Here is a 21,558-nt window from a genome sequence, read left to right on the forward strand (position 1 = left end):
CAAATGATAAAATTGAAGCTGATGTGGCTACTAAAATTTAGGCAATGTAATAAAATGACGTAGTTTTGAGTTAACTAATTTAGAAAATAAAAAAATAAAACACCACTTCATCAGTTTTCTACTAAAAACCATCCACTTCACATCTTTCTCCTTTATTTTCTCAACTAAATTGACACTCATTCCGGCAGAGACAGACGACGTCGCACCCCTGTGTGAGCTTCGTTAACCTCTGTCATCCAATTTCAACAAATTGTACTTATTTAACGCTGCCACTAAAGCTAATCACATGTTTGTGATGATTATAGTTATAGTTACCGTTGATTTTCATCTGTTGGAAGCCATAGTTTCTGTTGATTTTTATCTTTGAGTTGGATGGAGGAACGATAAGGCCATCCGCAACGCTATCTCTTATCCGTCTCTTAACCGTCTCATCTCTTAACTATTCATGGGCCCCACTGTACTTTTCAGCTCATCTCTTAACTAAGAGACAGCACCTGCAACCCTCCACCTCTTAACCATCTCTTAACCATCTCTTAACTATTCATTCAATTTCATTTTTTATTTTTAATTCTAACAAATTCAATTAATAAAAAACACACTTCATTATAAATAAAATAAAATTACAATTTAAAACACCTAAAAAAATAAAAAAGACATAATTAAAAAACTAGAAATTACAAATTGCACACTTAAACTCAAATAAAAAAAAATGGAGGCAAAGAAGCAGAAGAAGGAGTTCTCTAGTGACGATCATCTAATGGTTGCCAAATTTTGCCCAAATGTGCTCCATTAGATCCTCCTGGAGTTGGGCGTGGGCGGTAGAATCACGTGTCCTTGCCCGAATAGACAACCGCTCTTGCAAAGACGGATGCACTCCCGTTCGAGGCGAACTACTTGCGGTTGAGCTTCCCGGGGTTTCAGGGTCGAACCAATTTCCCACCTCAGGTCCTTCGTCGGCGACAATCATGTTGTGCAAGATTATGCACGTATACATGATGTCGACCATATTCTCCATAAACCACTGTCGAGCCGGGGCTTTGATAATGTTCCATCGAGCTTGGAGAACCCTGAACGCTCTCTCCACATCCTTGCGAGCAGACTCTTGCTTCTGCGCAAAAAGAGACTGCTTTTCGTCCGTAGGCCTGTTGAACGTCTTCACGAAGGTTGGCCACTTCGGATAGATGTCGTCTGCAAGATAGTACCCCATTTTATACTGGCGATTGTTAGCGACGAAGTTGATGGCCGGCGCTTTACCATTGAGAACTTCAGCGAAGAGGTCGGAGTTGTTGAGCACGTTGATGTCGTTGTTCGAGCCGGGGACCTTGAAATACGCATGCCAAATCCATAGCCGGTAGTCGGCGACGGCCTCGACTATAACGGTGGGGTGGGTGCCTTTGTGGCCGCTCGTGTATGACCCCTTCAACGCCACATGGCAATTCTTCCATTGCCAATGCATGCAATCGACACTCCCGAGCATCCCAGGGAATCCGTGCACTTGTTCGTGAAGACGAAGCAGAAACTGACAATCTGCGGTGGTTGGCTTCTTCAGAAATTCGGCGGTGAAGGCTGCCCGGACGCCTTTGCAGAAGTTCAACAAACAAAGTCGCCCAGTGGATTCTCCAACGTGCAGGTATTCGTCGAACGCATCCGCCGTTTGTCCAGTAGCAACCTGACGGATCGCCGCAGTACATTTCTGGAGCGTCGTGTGGCTAGGACGGCCAACAGCGTCGAACCCTTCTCTGAAGAACTCTTCCCGTGCCGCCAATGTATTCGCGATATGCAAAAATAGCGGGCGTGACATACGGAAACGGCGACGGAAGTAGATATCTCCCCACACCGGGTTCGGACTGAAGTAATCACGTTCCAACCTTACGGTGGATGTATGTCCGACGTCGCCTAGGAGGCGCGGCGGCTTCCTCCTCCCTACGTCGATCTGCTTCTAGCGATTCTTCCATTATTCGACGCATTTGCTCAAATGGATCCATAATTGATTAAATTTGGGAGAAGAAAAAAATAAAGGAATGATTTTCTAGAAGTGATTGGAGAGGAAAGAAAGAGAGATGGGAGAATAGATGTGTGTTTGTGTGTAAAATGGAGAATGGAGAAGAGTATATATAGAATATATATAAAAAAAATAAAAATTAAAATATGACCGTTCAACGGTAATATTACCGTTTTTTATTTTATTTATTTATTTTTTTTTTAGAAAAATCTGGTTTTTTTTTTTAAAAAATTGAATTATGACATCATAAATCAGACGCCCACTCGCAGGTCGGCGAGTGGGCACGCCAGCAGCCCGCGCGCGCCACGTGGCGCCGGGACGCGTCGGGCGTCGAGACATCTCGTCTCGTCTCGTCGAGACGAGACGGGAGCCGCAACGCTGTCTCGATGCCGTCTCGTCTCGTCGAGACGAGACCGAGTCTGCAACGAGGCAGCGTTGCGGATGCTCTAACGCATGAAGGAGGCTGTCAATTTTTGAAATTCTGACTTTGACCTCATGATCTGAAAATTCGATTTTTTTTTATTGTGGTGGATCATTTTTAGTGGAAAACGGAACTGGGTTTTTATTTTTTTAATTTTTAAAATTAGTTAAATCAAAACTACATCGTTTTAGTGCATTGCCTTAATTTTAGTCGCCACATCAGCTTCAATTTTATCATTTAGGGAAAAATCAGAAAAATTCAAAGTTCATGCATTTATATTCAAAAAATAAAGTTTGGGGGAAATTTCAAAAAATGTTGAAAGTTCATGTATTTATAGGCAAATAACCCTACTTTGTATTATGAATAGGTGGTAAACACAAAGAAAAGACAGTAAAATGCACTGTTCTTCTTCCTTCTCCCATGTTTGGTAGCTCTGAATATTTTCAGCGGACCCGGTAGAATTTTGCCGGATCTCCCAAGAGTTGAGATTACAATCAGCTTTTCTAGCAAAACACTACCGGCGAAAATTGGTGGGGTAAGCTTCTCCCTTTCCTCTGAAACCTTGAAAACAAATTCTTTACCCAATTTTACCTCCTCAACTGACTCATTTATTTCACAGAACGGAAGCTTTCCGAGGCCTCAATACGAGGTGCTACCGCCGTTGTAAACGAATTCCGATCCAGGTATGTCGTGTTAGAGTTTGTATACTAGAAATCACGTTTCGAGTGATTGAATACTGTAAAACTCTTATTTTATTTTCCAATAAATAAAACAGATTATTTTTGTCATAATGTTGTTATGTTTTACATTTAATGGATGTTAATGCATGTTTAAATGTATAAGTTAACTTAACAAAGTCTAAGTCTTTGTTTTAGTAGACCGGTTGTGGGCGTCGTCCACTTTAAGGTAATACGGTCAGTTCTAAACAAAGAAAAAGATGAATTTCACAACCTAGATGGAATTTGACTATCCATCGAGAAAGGTTGCAATGTCAGTCCGCATATTTCTAAGCCTTACTGAAATAAGATGACATTGGTGTGGTATAGCACTGAACGGATCTAACAGCAAGACTTGCCTTAGGCTATCTACTGAAAGGCGAGGTCTTGATAAATATTTATTTCTTAATCAATGTAGGTTAGCATTGAGCATACGGTATTGATTATGCACTACTTTGACTTATCAAATGGTGCGGGTTTTTCGTAACCCAATTATCCTGATATATTGGGTAGTGGTGATCAATATCTAGCGGTGCTAGGATTGCTATTATATTGAATCGTGCGCGAGCTGAGTCTCGTTTGATAATGTCCTCAAGAGGAGCGCGGAACAAGGTTTTATTATTCGGAACCTAGCTAGTTGGAGTTTGATTACTCTATGAATAATAAATAAGCGTTTCATGCTAAGTCCACTCTTGGAATTAATAAGAAGTTAATTAATTAAGTCAATAGCAGACAATAATTAATTAATGGACATTTTAATCTTAAGCGCGGGAAATGAAAGTTAAACGGAAACCCGGATTACTTGTAATTTCGGATTTGGATGGGGAGAGTTCAATATTACTTCTGTAGTGGCTGCTCGTAATATTCCAATTATAACTTATATTAAATTGTGGGTTCAATTTAATTAGTAAAAAGTAAATTGGATGAGCCCATATCCAAAACCTTCCATAGATCCCTGTCTGGGCCCAAAAGGAACTTAATATAAATAGGAGAATAAAGGAGACAGAAATAACACAATTTTATTTACTAAAATTTTCGAAAATATCAGCTCTCACAAGCTGTAGGAATTTTCGAATTCCTCTCCTATTCCAAAAAGGATTTCTTCTGTCTTCTTTATTTAAGTCCTAGTATTCCAGTAAGATCAGCCCACACTGATATTGGGATACAGTTCGGGAACCAGAGAGAAGATTTGTGGTCTAGTACTCAAAGCATCACGTGGAGAAGAAGCTAGCCATCTTCAATTCTTTGGAGAATTAATTAGGTATTTTTCTGCTCCGTAGAAAAGCATGTTTTAGGTTTCAATATTCTTAAAGCATGATTGATTCAAGTTATGAGCATGATACATGTGATAATTACGCGAATAGGCTTTGTCTAAATAATCTGCTAAATAGATCTGATTATTATGTGATTGATTTATTGTTTTAAACGCACCGCTTCCGCTGCCAGTTCCAACATGTCGATGGGCGTTGATTTCTTCACTGAGCACCAATTTCTCTTCTCCCCTTTTTGCCCTCTCACTTTTCCAATTGAAGATTGAAGACGACAAATTAAGCCTCGGTTCGAATATTTACCGGCTTTGCGAGAGAATTTTGATCCAGGTATGTCAGTGGCGTTGATTTCATCACTGATCCCCAAAATTTTGCATTTTTCCTATGAAATTGGGTGTAACCATGTGGTTTCCCCTCAAATGGTTGAGCTTCTTGTTGAATGTGTTAGAAACCAAGCTTTGTTGGATTGGGAAGTTAATGAACATGTAGATTTGTCTGTCTTCTTAGGCTCACTGCCCCCTCTGTTTGGATATTGCAATTTGATACTAATATTCTGTTACGGATGGACCCTTTAGAGTAGGATCTTACTCCTTAACAAAAGCTCAAGAAAGAATTGATACGTAAAGGAATCTCAAAGATATAAAAACTGAGATCAGTTGATTCATTAATTTGCCTCAATGAGGAGTACACAATTTATAGAGAGCTGTCAACTAACCACTACTATGAAATGGAAACGTGCTATCCTATCCACTGCTAGAAAATGGGAAAATGCAATAACCAACTAATAATGGAAACGTGCTATTCTATCCACTACTAGGAAATGGCAAAGAGTAAAGGCCAATGTCCTGAACATATGACCATTTTACCTTTTTGGTCCTAAACATTATCTTTTGGATTTTTTGGTCCTGAACATATGAAAATTTGATCATTTTGGTCCTCCGTCAACATTTCCGTTAAAAACTAACGGTCAACGGGTTTAATCCCGATTTTGACCAAATTAAACTTTTAATTCTGATTTTTAACTCCCTAATTAAATCTCTAATTTCTTTTTTAAATATTCTTTTAAAATCCCCTTATTTCTTGCGATCCCAGAAACGGCGAACCCGTCGACTCCTCCGCCCAGCTCCCGTCGCCCTCACACTGGTGACTGCCAGAGGCAGATTACTACTCCCTCCATCACCACTAGTCAAACTCTCTCTCTCTCTCTCTCTCCCTCTCTCTCTCTCTCTCTCTCTCTCTCTCTCCTAACCTCTCCTCTTCACCCACAAGAACAAATCCTCAATTCTGTCGACACAACCGAGAAGACTCCAAACCCACCGATGTCGTCGCCGAATCCTCACCCCTTGCCAGAATCGCTCCAAGCCGTCGGTGCTACATCACCACTGTTCCGTCACCCAATTTCAGCCTTAGGTTTCGCTACCTTCTTCCCCATTTCACTGTCCACCGCCGGTTAGCTTGCCGGGGGGGGGATGTCTCCTCCGCCAAAATAGTCCCGTCTCGGGGGTTAATTCTATTTTTATTCTAGGATACATTGCCCATTCCATCTTAATACTACATTTTTTTTAGCTTCCCAGTTTGGGAGAAACGCATGAGGATCATGCGTCTTCCGTTAATGAAACGCATCAGGATCATGCGTTTTACTAGAAAACGCATAACAATTATGCGTTTTTAAATTTTTAAATATTTTTATTTAAAGACGCATGACCCTCACGCGTCTTTCCCTAAGACGCATAAGGGACATGCGTCTCTATTTTGAACATAAAATACGAGCGACAAAGGCCCATTCTGAGCAAAAGATGAGCGAAAAAAAAGAGGCAGCGCGATTTTGAGCCAATTTCCGGCGATTTCTTCCATTTTGCCGGCGATTTCTTCCATTTTGTCGTTATATTTAGGTAAGTTTGTCTCTTACTCTTAATTATTGAATAATATTGTTAGACTAGGTTGGTTTTCCCTGATTTATTAAATTAGGGTTTATAGGAAAAAAATTGTCCCTAAATTTTGTATTTGTTATATTTTCTTATGCAAAAATCATGCAAATATTTGTGAGATTGTATTGGGGTGGTAAAATAGTTCAATTTCCACACTTGGGTATTTGTTATGATCCACCTCGGGCGAGAGGCTCCATTATATTGAATTTGTGGGTTTCGTATTCTGAATTAGTTGCAATGATATGTGGTGCAATGAGAATAGATATGAATCAACACGTCATTCAAACATCATGGAGACATTGTCTAGTCTTTGCATCTAGTATGAGTTATATATGTACTGAGATTTACACTGATCAAAGTGTGGAGTTTATGTTCAATGATGCTCAAAATTCTACTCGTTGTTGAATTGTTTGTTGAGTATTCACCTGTGAGAAGTTCAGAAATCACACCAGCTGTTGATTATGGCGCTGTTGATTGTGGTATTGGATCATCGGCGAGGGTTGAACATGTGAGCTCTGATCGTGATATGAGTGTTGCCGATGCTGTTAATGTTGGTGTTGGAATGAATAACGACTTAGATGTTGCAGATACCCTTGATGATAATACTACGAGATAATGATGAACCATTGTCGGCAGTAACATCTGAGGCATATGCTAGTCTAAGTGACGATTCTCTTGGTGATGCTTCTGATGATAAGATAGTAGTTTGTAAACCCGTTGTGCAAGGTGAACAACCACTTCCAAAATACATTCCCAAGGGGATGAAATTCTTTCACAAATTACCAAGTGGTCCTTCTGAAGTACCTGATGAAGTTGGTAATGAACACAACAACATGTACTGGGATGAGAGACATCCATATCGGATTGCTATGGGAACAAAATTTGACTCCAAGCTGCATGTGAAGACGGCTATGACTATGTGGAGTTTGTGGCATCAAAGAAAGTTTAAGGTCGTTGAGAGCAAGTTAAGAAGGTGGCGTGCCGTATGCAAATTTCCAGCAAGAACGACAGAAGATGGGGTAGCTATTATCAGCGAGACCGACGCTGAAAAAGCGAATGAATGTTCGTGGGAAGTTTCTGTTACACAAAGGGCCCATGATGATCTTTGAGAAATTAGGAAGTGGGTGAGACGGCATACTTGTGAAGGTCATCATGTGAATAGAGGACATGCTAACTTTTCATCAGCGATGATTGCTCTGTGTATACGACATCAAGTACAAGAAGATGTTGCTCTCAAGGCCTCGAACCTAAAAACCTATATTCATGAAAGATTCAATGTGGTAATCAGTTACAAGAAGGCATGGTATGCACGGAGAAAGGCTTTAGAGATTGTCTTTGGTGGATGGGAGGAATCATTCAGACAGCTACCAAGCTACATGCTTGAACTGCAGTCACAGAATCCAGATACAATTGTTGAGTGGAAGCACAACGAGCTTTTGAGTCATGGACATAAAAAGGTGTTTAGTTATGTTTTCTGGGCATTTGGTGCTGCTATACATGCTTTTCAGCTGGCCCAACCGGTTTTAACAATTGATGGGACTCACCTCCGAGGAAGATTTAAAGGTAAATTGTTTGTTGCTTGTGGTTTTGACACTAACAAAAAATGCTTGCCTATTGCATATGCTATTGTTGATGAGGAAACAGGCGACAGTTGGACATGGTTCTTGAAACATGTAAGAATTCATGTGGTGAAATACCAGAGGGAGGTGTGTATCATATCGGATAGGCATAAAGGAATCTTCAAGGCTATGGATTCTGATGAATGGAAAAAGGAGCTGAAATGTCACCACAAATTTTGTTTGATCCATGTGAGGAAAAATATCTTGCAGAAGTGCAAAGGTCCTATTGTGAAAAGCATGGTGTGGGCATTGGGTGCTACAACTCAAGAGCGTAAATATAAGAGAAGGCGGCGTGCAGTATATGAGAAAGCCCTGGTGCGATACGGCAGCTGAATAGGGCCGGAAAAGAAAATTGGTCTCTTTGTTACGATGATGGACTTAGATGGGGGTTACCTCAACAAACATGTCGGAGTGCTACAACAATGTGTTGAGGGGGGGGAGGGGTAAGAGAGTTGCGAATTAGACCTTTGATTGATCTCACATTTTGGAGAACGGTGGAATGGTGGACACAAAAGAAGATAAAAATACAGCACACCGAAGGTCGGTTAACACCGTGGGCGAGGGACAAACTTGCTGAGAATGATGCCAAGGGGCAAAAACATCACATTTCTGTACTTGACCGAGGATTAGGACATTACCAAATTTGAAGTCAGGCACGGTTAGAAGATGGGAAACCAAAGGGCAACAATGTACAAAAGGTAATGTTTGAAGATTCTAAGTGTACTTGTGGGAAGTGGCAGATGTGGAGAGTTCCTTGTTCACATGCTTGTGCAGTTGCTAGAGATAGAGGTATCGTTATGTTTGAGCTCATATCTACACAATACCACAAATCTAGATGGGAAGCACAGTATTCTGGTGGTCATCCATGGGATGCACCAAGACACGAAGATTATTGGGCTAAACCTGGATGGAAATTGTGCATCACCCCTGAGCAGTTGCTTCCTCGAAGGCGTGGCCGTGGTAGAAAAAAGAGGATACCTAATCAAATGGATGTCCGTGAGGAAGGTGAACCAAAAGCTCCCCGCCATTGCAGGAACTGCGGACAAGAGGGGCACGACCGAAGAAATTGCTCAGTCGGTCGTGTTATGTAGTTTCTAGCAGCTTATCTATACAAGTAAGTTCTTATAATCATTCATTGGAGAACTCATCCAAGCTCTTTTAGGTGATATTATTTCTTGCTTTAAGTAGATAATAATGCTGACAAAAACTACTTTCTTGCAGTGTCTTGAAGAAATGAAGGTTCTGCTGCTATGTGTGTCACAGTGTGTGTATTTATGTAGATGCAGTAATATTGGGGATTTGTAATTTATGTTCCTTTGATTAACTTATTTATGAATTCGGGTGATGATGTTGGTTGAAAGATTTTATGTATGCTATATATTTATATGAACGTGATCATTGTATATTTTATTTAATTAATTATATGTGTTGTTACTACTAATATTTGTTGTTAAAAAAAATGAAAGAACAATATTTTATTATTCAAAGTGGCATCTATTATTAGCCATTTCCACACTTATTAGTTATTAAAAAATTTGGCAAGAATTCATCTAAAAATATGACACCATAAACATGTTAATCAAGTAACAAAACATCAATATACGAAGAAAAACCTGTTCAAGAAAAAACTCAAGTACTCAAGGGGAAAAAAAAAGGTGCAAGTAAACAAAATTAACATAATATTACATTCTTCCATAATGAGCTACTTATATGACGATGGGGTGTATTTCGACGGTTGAATCCCCTTATTTTTCCTGGTTGATAATCTCTTCATTAATTTGTTCATGTACTTCCCAACCCCGGTGCGTGATGAACCCTCCGCAACTGGTCGAGGTTGTACATGGATGTTCTGAACCTCTTCTTCCTCATTTTCCTCTTCTCTGTCATCATTTTCTTCTTCAAATTCATTTTCTCCTTCTCCTTCTCCTTCATCATCATCCTCTTCTTCAACTCGTTGAGGAGCCACAAACTGATAATTTTGGAAGTATGAATCGACTGATGCTCAGGCTCCACTCCATTGCGGCTCATTTTGGCTTTGTGAGTAGGGGCGACGACTCCAATTAGGCTCAGGTTGGCTTGGGGAATAGAGGGGACGCCCCCACTGTGATTGCGACTCCTGACTTGGATAGAAAGACCATTGAGGTGGGTCATACTCAGGATTCATAGGCTCTGGCTGCACATAATCGGGATGCTTTTGCGACATCCTTATCTGTTTTGTGTAATTGTGTCCACCAGTTCGAGCACCCCCCACTCTATGACTTCGACGTGGTGGAATGTCTTGTCGTTCAAAAGGTATGACCACATCGTGGTGTTGGGAAGCCGGGTACTCCATGACATCGACGTGGTTCGTAGACTGAAGGACATGCCTAGCGATTTTACAAAATCGTCATATTCTTGGGTCTATTTCTTGTTCAGTAGACATATGCCAAATCTCCTGAAAACCCTCAACCTAGATAAAAAAAAATCATACAAATATCAATACGTATATAACACATGAAAGCATATAGTTTAATATCACAAGCTTACAAATAATCTCATCGAAGAAGCCGACTCGTTCATCCCAGCAGTTGACCGTACCCCCCCCCCCGGTTGAGGTAGGTACGTCACTGTAATCTTGTTATACCACGCCATATATCCCGGACTCAATGGGATGTTTATGGACATCGTCGCGGCATCTACGGTTGTCTGGAACCTTTCATACCTCATGTCCCACTCCCCAATGAAGAACTGATGCGTCTTTTCCCAATCATTACCCTTCTTACCACGCCTATCATTTTTACCCAAATGATCAGCGTTTTTGAGCAACTTATCGACCGATTGAGGAATCTCCTAGTACCGATTGAATTGTCTGCGCACTCGTCCACTCGTCCAGCCTCATGCGCCTAGACATAGGCCCAACACACTAAATAAGTGTCACACATGGAGCATTGGTTCGCATCATTGCAATAGTCAGGCAGTAATGCGATCCACATATGGTGTCCACAGAAACTACAAACCAACAATACAAAGGCCAAATTAACAAAATAATAAATTCATAAATTAAGTTGACATAAAAATGAAATTCACCTGGCCAGGTGTAATCAAGGATATCTGATCACGGTAATGCTCCACCGAAAACATAGGAGCATTTCCTATTTGAGTAGTTCCTTTCCACCTATAAATAAAATTAATGTCAAAAAAACCCAAGATGCATAAACAAATAAATGTTTAAATATATCACCTAGCGCCACATGGTGTATACGGCTCGTGCACAGGCGCTACTACAAACGACGGCCTCAATGTAGGCATTCTTTCCCATGCCCAGAGCTGCAAAAGAATCATAGGCCCGCCCAACTCTTTCCTCTTGTCAACGGAAGCCTCGCACAGATAATGATACAAGTACAATAAAGCTGCACTTCCCCAACTAATATTGATTACCTCGTCCGGATCCTCAGATGCATTCAACCACATAAAAGGAATCTTACACCCCGTGGTGTCTGGTAGAATTAGTCCTCCTAACAAGATTAAAGCATGGCATAATCAGGTAGCCCATCACCCAAAGGTATCCTCGTTTGATTGATCAGAGCGGTCATTAGCATACCGCCTTGCTTTGTCTCGTATGTTGCATCGGGTATCCATCCCAACAAATATCGGCACTTGCTGGGCCAATCGGGATATCCGATATGATGATCACAACCTGTGAAAACACGACCGTCCGCTCTCAAACCCCACAGGACTTGCACATCTTCTAGGGTGACTGTCACCTCTCCAACCGGTAGATGGAAAGTATGTGTCTCCGGCCTCCAACGCTCAACCAAAGCAGTAATAAGCTTGTTGTCGACCTTCATCGACTTCCCATATTTGATCACGCCTCCAAAACCAAACATGTTAAGCCAATGCCTCACATTGACATGAATATCCACATCTCATGTCTTACTTTCCGTCCGGCGAACTTTGAAAATATGTGATGTGCCTTCCGTCAATAGTTTATTTGATATGTGTTGTTTCTGAAGATATAGAACTGACGGATCTTCAGGTCCATATAACAATTTCCCTCTAGAACTTGAAGTTGTCATCTAATCCTACAAGATATTCACAAAACAATAATTACAAACAAATAATTCACAAAACAATAACTACAAGATATCATTCTAGTGTGCTTGTTTAATACAGTTGCTCCAATAATAGACAAACTTTAGTAGAACTTTTATCTCATACTATGCAACTGAAGGCATAATGGTTAGGGGCCTATCCCACAAATAAATTAAGAATCCACTCAATTTAACAACCCAATGTAAGATGAATTCCTCACATTAATTTATGAATTTCGTCCATAAATTGGAGACAAAAAGACTTAACAAAAATCTCAAGATTCAACAATCATTCTTCACTAATTCAATGAATTTCACAACTTCAATAATTGGATAAATTTCACAAACATAGAGAATCAATTGCTTGCATATCATCAACAAAAATCCGTTACAATTAACAAAACAACAAATCATCGGACTAATTGAACAATTTCATCAAAAACCCTAATTTACAAAATCACCTAAAACCAAAACAAAAAAGCCAATAACCAACCAATAAGTGAAGAATGTTGAAGGATTGAAGAAAACTTACCGAAATAAAACGGAAAATTGGAAGAAGAAATCGCCAAGAATCGCCACTGCCTTTTTTTTTCCACGTTGTGCGTTCTGCGTCTGAGTTCTGGATTTGTGTTTAAATTCAAATTAAAGACACATGTGTGTTATGCGTCTTACTTATAGACGCATAAGCGTCATGCGTCTTTGGAAAAAATTTTAAAAAAATTGGAAAACGTAAAACTCTTATGCGTCTTTTAAAACGCGTAATCCTGATGCGTTTCATTAAAGAAAGATGCATGACAGACATGCGTTTCTCACACACTGATTAGCTAAAAAAATGCAATATTAAGATGGAATGGGCAACGTATCCTAGAACCAAAATAGAATTAACCCCCTGTCTCGGTTGTCCGAATTCAGCCTCTGCTGTTGTACCGAGCAGCCTCCGTCACTGTCCACCCCGGCGGAGATCGCCGCTGTTCGCTGCTCGTCGGGGTCAGGGACACCGCCGCTGCTCCAAACCAGAAACTGCCGCCGCTGTTCGTGAACAGCCACCGATGTTCTTCACCGCCTCCGAATTGGGGATTTGTTCTTGTGGGTGAAGAGGAGAGGTTAAGAAAGAGAGAGAGTTTGACCGATGGTGATGGAGGGAGTAGTAATTTGCCTCCGGCAGTTGCCGGTGTGAGGGCGACGGGAGCTGGGCGGAGGAGTCGACGGGTTCGCCGTTTTTGGGATCGGAAGAAATAAGGGGATTTTAAAAGAATATTTATAAAAATAATTAGATATTTAATTAGGTCAAAATCGGGATTAAACCCGTTGACCGTTAGTTTTTAACGGAAATATTAATGGAGGACCAAAATGATCAAATTTTTATATGTTCAGGACCAAAAAATCCAAAAGATAATGTTTAGGACCACAAAGGTAAAATTGTCATATGTTTAGGATCAATTTTGGCCTTTACTCAATGGGAAAATGCAATACTATGCTAAATGCAATAACTGAAAGGGAAAACATGGTTAACTAAATGACTTAGGCAATGGTGGTGCCCGTATCATTCTCCCCCGGTTCGACAACCACCTTGTCCTCAAGGTGAAGGCTTGGGATTGAGGTGTCTCCCTGTAGAACAACATGGTTTTCTTCCAAATCGAACTCCATTGTAAGGTTTTCATAGTTGTGTGCGACCATGCCAAGCACTTGTAGCCATTGGACGCCAAGTATTATATCCGAACCATGGATGGGCAAAACGAATAAATCTACTGTGAATTTGGATCCTTGCAGAGTTAATGGTATTTTGGGGCATTGTTGTAAGCATTTAAGAGAATCACCATTTCCAACATAGACCCGAAAAGGGGTGACAAGCTAAACTGGAAGCTGCAAGGACTCCACCAAACGTGGGTGAATGAAGTTATGATTACTCCCTCCATCAATGAGTATGTGGACAGGAGTGGTGTGGATGGTTCCCTTGAGACGGAGAGACCGTGGTTGTATGGCAGTAGAGAGGCTATTCATGAGGGATATGTCATCAGCCATAAGCTCCTCATGCTCATCATTGCTAAGGAGAAGGATGAGGCGTGATTGACACCGGTGAGTGCGTGACCATTTTTGGTCGCACCAATAACAAAGACCTTGGGCGTCTTTGGTCATTTTCTCTGCAGCAGTAATGCGGCGAATATTATTCCCTGAATGCGCAGGAGTTGCATTTGATAGTGGTATTTCCTTACTCGTCAATGTAGCAGGCTGTTGTGTGGACGAGGAGCTGCGCTCAGGCGCGAGGGCAGAAAATGTATCCACTTGTATGGCAGAAACTTCGCGGGCTACAGAAAATGCCGCTGATAAGGATGAGGGGCGCCAGAGATGCAGTTCGCGGCGAAGATATGGTTGAAGTCCAGCAATGAATACAGAGAGCAAGGTGGTCTCCGGAACACCAGTAACTTTGTTGAGGAGATGCTCAAAATCAGATTGATATGCTGCAACGGATGAAGTTTGTTTGAGGTTGGAGAGAGCACCAAAATAGTCTTCAAAATGGTGTGGATCGAACCTCAAGCGAATTTGCGACACAAAATCCTCCCACGAGTTAAGGACAATGTTGTTGTGAACCCATCGGAACCACTGGGAGGCTACTCCTTCCATGAAAAGGCCGACCAAACGAAGTCGATCAGGCTGGGATGTGGTATAGAACTCAAAGTACTCCTCGACACGGAATATCCATCCATTGGGATCGGATCCGTCGAACTTGGGGGCGTCGAGGCGAATGTTGGGCCCGCGAATAGCATTAGCATCATGTGTGTCGAACAGTGGTATAAAAACAGGTTGTTGAACACGTGGAAATGACCCGAATTGAGGACGACTATAAGGTGATGGGTTGGGAGTGTCGGTGGGTAAAAGAGATAGGAGGTGGTCAATCTTGTGAGTAAAGGTGGAGGCGAGAGAGTCAAGTTTCATATTTGTGGAGAGGGTGAGGTTATCCAGTTGTTGTTGGAGCGAAGGGGAAGCCGATGACGACGACGCCGAGTGGTGAGGAGGGGTGTGGGGGGGGAGGGGGGTGTTTGAACCTGCGTGGTTGGAGGAGTGGTATGGCTGGTCGTGGAGGATTGTTTTGGTGGAGGAGTAGATTTGTTCATGATGGCAAAGAGAGTTGGCAATGAAAGCACCAAATTGTTACGGATGGACCCTTTAGAGTAGGATCTTACTCCTTAATAAAAGCTCAAGAAAGAATTGATATGATAAAGGAAATTCAAAGATATAAGAACTGAGATCAGTTGATTCATTAATTTGCCTCAATGAAGAGTACACAATTATAGAGAGCTGTCAACTAACCACTGCTATGAAATGGAAACGTGTTATTCTATCCACTACTAGGAAATGGGAAAATGCAATACTATGCTAAATGCAATAACTGAAAGGGAAAACATGGTTAACTAAATGACTTAGGCAATGGTGGTGCCCGTATCATATTCCCTCCACAGCTCCTCAAGGTGCGTGCTGAGATTAGTGAATACTCCAAAAACCCTCACCACCTGTTTCTGGAGGCTATTCATCAACTGGTTGGTTACTCTGGTGCTTATGCGAATGGCCTTTTGGCTTCGGAAGCAGCAGTTAGCAGTTTTGAATAGCAAATGGCCTTCAAAAACCATGGCAATTTGAAGGAGTTCCACACCCGCCTCCAGATAGGCCATTTGGAGGCGAAGCACAACGTGCTCGACAGCCTAGTGGAGGCGATGAAGGAGGACGAGAAGAATGTGTTGCCATGATTGTAACGAGCAATATTGGAGCTTATATTGATCCATTTGCTCACCGCCACTTCGCCTCAGATCATGGTGGTCGAGAGAAGCGATGGCCATCGCGAAAGAGAAGGTTGTAGCCGCCATTTTTTTCAGATGAAGTATGAACAAGGGCAGCTGGACATTTCACTATTGAATTTAGGGTCAACATTGTCATTTTCTATCATTTTACACCTGTGGCAATTTGTAGAAAGGCTTGTACCAAACACACAGTTAATGAGTTTTTTTAATTTGGGCAATTTGTACCAAACAATGTACAATTTGAAAAAGACAATCCCACTCTGTAAACTTATAAAAACCTCATCAATTCTACCAATCACACCTAAGTGTGAAATAATAAAGTAGGAAAAAAATTAAATAGAAAAAATAGTGTCTTTTAGAATTGTTTCAATTTCTATACTGAAAATAAAAATGTTACTAGTAGTATATTAAAATCTCTCATCTAGCCTAGGGCTGGGGAAAAATACCGAAAAAATGATATATCACTCGTATCGAAAAATTATCGAATTTTCGATATATCGTAATTTTCGATACGGTACGATACCGTATCGTAAGTTTTCGATACGATAACGATATGAATTTCCTTATATCGCGATATATCGTTTTATATCGAATATACGATATATATCGATATTTTCGATATATCGTTTTATATCGAATACACGATATACATCGTATATATCGAAACATATTGAAATTCAATACATATTGAAGTTTAAAATTATAAATATATATAAATCCATTTAATTTTTGTGTTATTTTTCAATTTTGAAATTATATTTTTCGATATACAGGTATTCGATACGATAACGATATTTTGATATATAGTAGCGATCTTTGATATATCGTTCTTAACGATATATCGAATTTCAGTACGATATATCGAAATATCGATACGATAATGATATTGATATTATCCATATCGAAAGTTCGATATATCGAAATTCGATATATCGAAACTTTCAATATGATATCATATGAAATTCTTTCATATCGATATTTTCGATACGATACACGATACAACGTTTTCGATACCCACCCTTAATCTAGCCTAGTGGATATCTTTTGCCTTTTACACAAAGTCATACTAGTATTTTGTTGTTTTCATTTTTCTCCTTTCTTTTACCTTTTTGAATTATCTTATGTTCGTTTATTATGTAACATAAGATAGAACGGTTTGGTTATAATTATAAGCATTTTTATGTTTTAATGAATTATAACCGATCAATTAATAGACCAGGGGAGAATGTTTTTCTTAGTCGATTAGCCGACATTTTTGTTTTGGTTAAAATTGAAAAAATTTACTAACCACTCTAGTCAAGCCCATTTACAAAGAAAGGGAAATAAATAAACAGGACTTTAAATTATAGACAAACAAAAATGAGATATTTTTTTATGCACAAAACTTGAATACTTTATGAACTGTTTTGAACTTTTATGAATTCCAAACGGTTGAAGAAGAAGCAAGAACGATGAAGTGCGAAGGAGATTTACATGGTTTGATTCAAGAACCTACATCCACGAGCGAAAATTAACTACTACTACTATGATTTTATGATATCGCAACATACAATAATCAATTTAATTCTCTCTTGAAATCAAGAACAAGAAATGTAGATGCTTCTTCCCCTCTTGATGAACAAAATGTAACGGTATGTTTTGTTCGGATCCTTGGAACCTCTTTGATCAGCACCAGCAAGCCCAAGCTCTCGATCCAATTACACGCAGCTCGAATTCCCAACTGCACATTAAGTTCAATAACCAAACTTAACTAACTTGATCAATCTTGTCCATCTATATTGATATGTCATTATCAAATGGTTCAAATTGATTCATGCTATCCATCATTAATAGTACTCCGTATCAAATGAAGTACGACCTTTTCAAAAAGATTAGTATATTTTTCATAATAATCAAATACTTAAAGAAATTTTCAATTGATAGATTCTGATAAGGTAATATCCTAATTTGAATTAAACTATGCAAATCCATCCCTATCAATTTTTTTATTTTTTATATGCTAAAGTTGAAATAGTTCTTTAATTATTCGGTGCATCGAAAATTTTGAAGCATTGTAGTACTTGGCAAAAATTAGTTCATGATTAAAAAAATCTAAAGGTAAACAATTTGATAATATAACTTTAGATTTGTAACATAACATCAATAATTTAAAATGATCCTTATTTAGCTTGTGGAGTTAGATGCTGCAAAAAATTGTTGGTTCTCTGCCTATCCTCAAGCACAAATCTTGTGAAACCAAAAACCACCACTAGTTTTACAAAGATGGGTAAAACCATGGAGAAAAACATAATTAGAATTACAAATAAAAATCACAAGAATAGAAGGCCTAAAAAAATGAGCTGTCTTAATCTGAATTAGCTGTAACATGCACCCCACGTTCCTACATCATCTCACGTTCATAAACAACAATGGAAAAACAAAGTTTGATAATAATCACAACCATAAACATAAACACAAACCAACAACACATTCATTCCCCCCTAAATCCTTGCTCCCAACTGCACAACAATCAATCAATCATCTCTCTAATCCAAGATTATTGTGAGAGAAGCAAACAAAAATTAACAAGTTGTGGTTGGTCCGAGCTTGGATAATAAAACTAAAAAACGCAAAAATGGTGCGCGCGCTAGAGGAGGAGAAGGAGCATTTGCGAGCCAAGCTCGGCCAGTTTAAGGGCATGTTTGATGGGATCAGACAAACTAAGAGTTTGGTCATTGAGACTAATGGAGGACCTTCCACGCCCAGCGATCGCCTCTCCAAGAGCCAGGCTTCGAGCCCCCTCACCGATCCTAATGACCAGCAGCAGGAACAACCCGTCCCTCCATCTTCTGATAGTGAACGGGCTGAGCCTTCCCAATCCCGCCCACCTCCCAGCGAACCCCCCGCTCCTCAGCCCCGTGGGCCCCCAACAGATCTGGACATGATGAAGGAAAAGTTTGCAAAGTTGCTTCTAGGAGAGGACATGTCCGGGGGTGGAAAAGGCGTCTCCTCGGCTTTGGCTTTGTCTAACGCTGTTACAAACTTAGCAGGTACTTCAAATTCAATCCATACAACTATATATCTCTCCAAAACATAATTCATGTTGATTGAATTCAGCTTCTGCATTTGGAGAGCAAAAGAGATTGGAGCCAATGGCACCAGACACAAAGGCAAGGTGGAAAAAAGAGATTGATTGGCTCTTATCTGTCACTGATCATATTGTTGAATTTGTTCCTTCTAAACAAAAGGCTAAAGATGGTAGCAACATGGAGGTTCCTTCCTCACTATTATCTTTTTCTCCTCCTTTCCTTGTCTCTTGTATTTGAAAGCTAAACACATGCTTCACTACTCCTCACCAGATCATGATAACAAGACAGAGAACTGACCTTCACATGAATGTTCCTGCCTTAAAGAAGCTGGATGGCATGCTCCTTGTAAGTAAGACCAATTATTATCGTCATCAATTCCTCAATTTTCTACGACATTGATTCTTGCGATGACGAAACAGGATTGCCTGGACAACTTCAAGGACCAGAACGAGTTCTACTACGAGAAGGGACCTAGCAACAACGAAAAATGGTGGATCCCGACACCTAAGGTGCCTCCCAACGGCCTGTCCGAGGTTACGAGAAAATGGCTGCAGTATCAGAAGGATTCCGTGCAGCAAGTTCTGAAGGCAGCGATGGCAATAAACGCGCAGGTTTTGACAGAGATGGAGATCCCAGAGAGCTACATAGAAGCTCTTCCAAAGGTAGGATTGGTAGTTTAAGGCATTCATTACATATACATTTGTTGCATGATTTGGTGTGGTGTGTGCAGAACGGGAGAGCGAGCCTCGGGGACGCGATGTACAAGAGCATCACGGACGACTTCTTTGACCCGGACGTGTTCCTCCAGTCGGTGGACCTGTCATCGGAGCACAAGATCGTTGACCTGAAGAACAAGATCGAGCAATCGGTGGTGATATGGGAGAGGAAGATGAATGCCAAGGACAACAAGTCTGCTTGGGGATCAGCTGTGAGCATGGAGAAGAGAGAGATCATTGAAGACAGAGCAGAGACAATCCTGCTCATTCTCAAGCATAGGTTCCCAGGGCTCCCTCAATCTGATCTAGACATAAGCAAGATCCAATACAACAGAAACGTGGGGCACGCGATCCTCGAGAGCTACTCAAGAATCATCGAGAGCCTGGCCTTCACCGTGCTCTCAAGAATAGACGACGTGATGCACATTGACTCGCAGGCTAGGGGCGCGGACGAGGAAGACGCAAAGACGACGCTGCTGGATTTCATGGGCTGGGAGCCCGACACCAAGAATGCCGATGCTGATGCCAATGCCAATGCCAATGGCGATGCTCCTCCTCCCGTCAAGGCAACCACCATTATCACTAACAAGAGATTCCTAGATAAGCTTGAGACCTTGAGTGGCCTGAAAAGTCCCTCCTCACGCCATTAGTGCTGAATCTCATTTGCTTTCAATTTCAGACTTATGTATGTATATATAACATTAACTTAGAGGGACTAAAATCCTAATCAAACTTCTACTTTCTTCAACTTTTTCATATGTTACCACAAAGAAATGGATTTTAACTATCCAAGCAACTCATTGTACAGAAGAGTGCAACTATTGTTGTAAGCTTATCTTTCTGGTTTAGAGCAGGCACCAATGATATATGTAAACATGTTCTAAGCTAGCCAATTACAAACCAGAAGAGACTCTTATTTGTTGTGTAATATTTTGCATCATTTGATCAAATCCTGCATATATATTCATCACAATTATTATTTATGTATATCGATCCAATGCATGAGCAGTTCCTATTACATAGTTCAATATATTTCTCTAGGTTGATCTTATTTTTATTTATGTAAATCGATCCAATGCATGAATAGTTCCTATACTACATAGTTCAATTAAATTTCCTAGTTGGGCTAATTTGTGGAATGTGTTAATTTGAAAGAAGACTGAGTCGGTCGTCCAATATATTTCCCTTCAAGTTGTAGCTACTCAATGAACAAAATTCCATATAGGTTGGGCTAATTTGGATTATGTGCAAAGCTCTTGGTAATTAATTTTTTTTATTAGTTTTTAAACAGAAATACAAACTAATCTCTAGTCCCTACATCCCTTCAGCAATCTCAGTTTTTAATTTTTGTCTGTCACACGGTAAAAGTCCCATTTTGAATTTTTGATAAATAGTAATAAGTCTCACTATCTACTAACTCTATTTATCTCACATTTTATTATAAACTAATATATACTCTCTCCGTCCCACAAAGATCTTCCCATTTTTCTTTATTTCCGTTCGTCCCACAAAATTTGTCTCATTTCACTTTTTACCATTTTTGGTAATAGACCCGATATTCTATTAATTCATTCTTACTCACATATTATTATAAAACTAATATATAAAAGCATGACTCACATTCCATTAACTTTTTCAACTGACTTTTCACTACATTTCTTAAAACCTGTGCCAGTCAAAGTGAGATCATCTTTGTGGGGCGGAGGGAGCATATAAAAATGTGACTCACTAATCACTTATCTTGTTTGCCAACTTTCTTTTAAATTTCTTGAAAATAGCGCGCAACTCAACTGAGACTGCTAAAGTGGGACGGAGGAAGTAGTATCCTAAACAAGAAATTAAGTTGTTTACTTCACTTATTTAACATTACCAATTACTGAGTAGTAATAATTGGTCATCTAAAACTAAATAATTTAACATATTATTTCCTATTTAGTTAATCCCAACCCTAAATAC

The 21,558-nt window shown here is 40.0% G+C and overlaps 1 protein-coding gene and 2 pseudogenes across 1 annotated transcript; 2 read left to right on the forward strand and 1 right to left on the reverse strand.

Annotated features, from left to right (window-relative positions):
• Window positions 1-6,572: 6,572 nt before the first annotated feature.
• On the forward strand, window positions 6,573-9,045 carry LOC148926395 (uncharacterized; annotated as a pseudogene).
• Window positions 9,046-9,656: 611 nt separating this feature from the next.
• Window positions 9,657-10,286, reverse strand: LOC148926396 (uncharacterized; annotated as a pseudogene).
• Window positions 10,287-18,255: 7,969 nt separating this feature from the next.
• On the forward strand, window positions 18,256-20,530 carry LOC125187541 (rop guanine nucleotide exchange factor 12-like). The gene is made up of 5 exons (XM_048084150.2): window positions 18,256-18,847; window positions 18,915-19,069; window positions 19,157-19,231; window positions 19,306-19,548; window positions 19,617-20,530. Exons 1-5 carry the CDS (start codon window positions 18,433-18,435, stop codon window positions 20,250-20,252), a joined length of 1,524 nt encoding a protein of 507 aa, XP_047940107.1. The 5' UTR covers window positions 18,256-18,432; the 3' UTR covers window positions 20,253-20,530.
• Window positions 20,531-21,558: the final 1,028 nt, after the last annotated feature.

Source organism: Salvia hispanica, chromosome 5, assembly GCF_029641045.1.
Source record: "Salvia hispanica isolate PSC_SH4W2 chromosome 5, Shi_PSC_v1, whole genome shotgun sequence".
NCBI classification, from domain to species: domain Eukaryota; kingdom Viridiplantae; phylum Streptophyta; class Magnoliopsida; order Lamiales; family Lamiaceae; genus Salvia; species Salvia hispanica.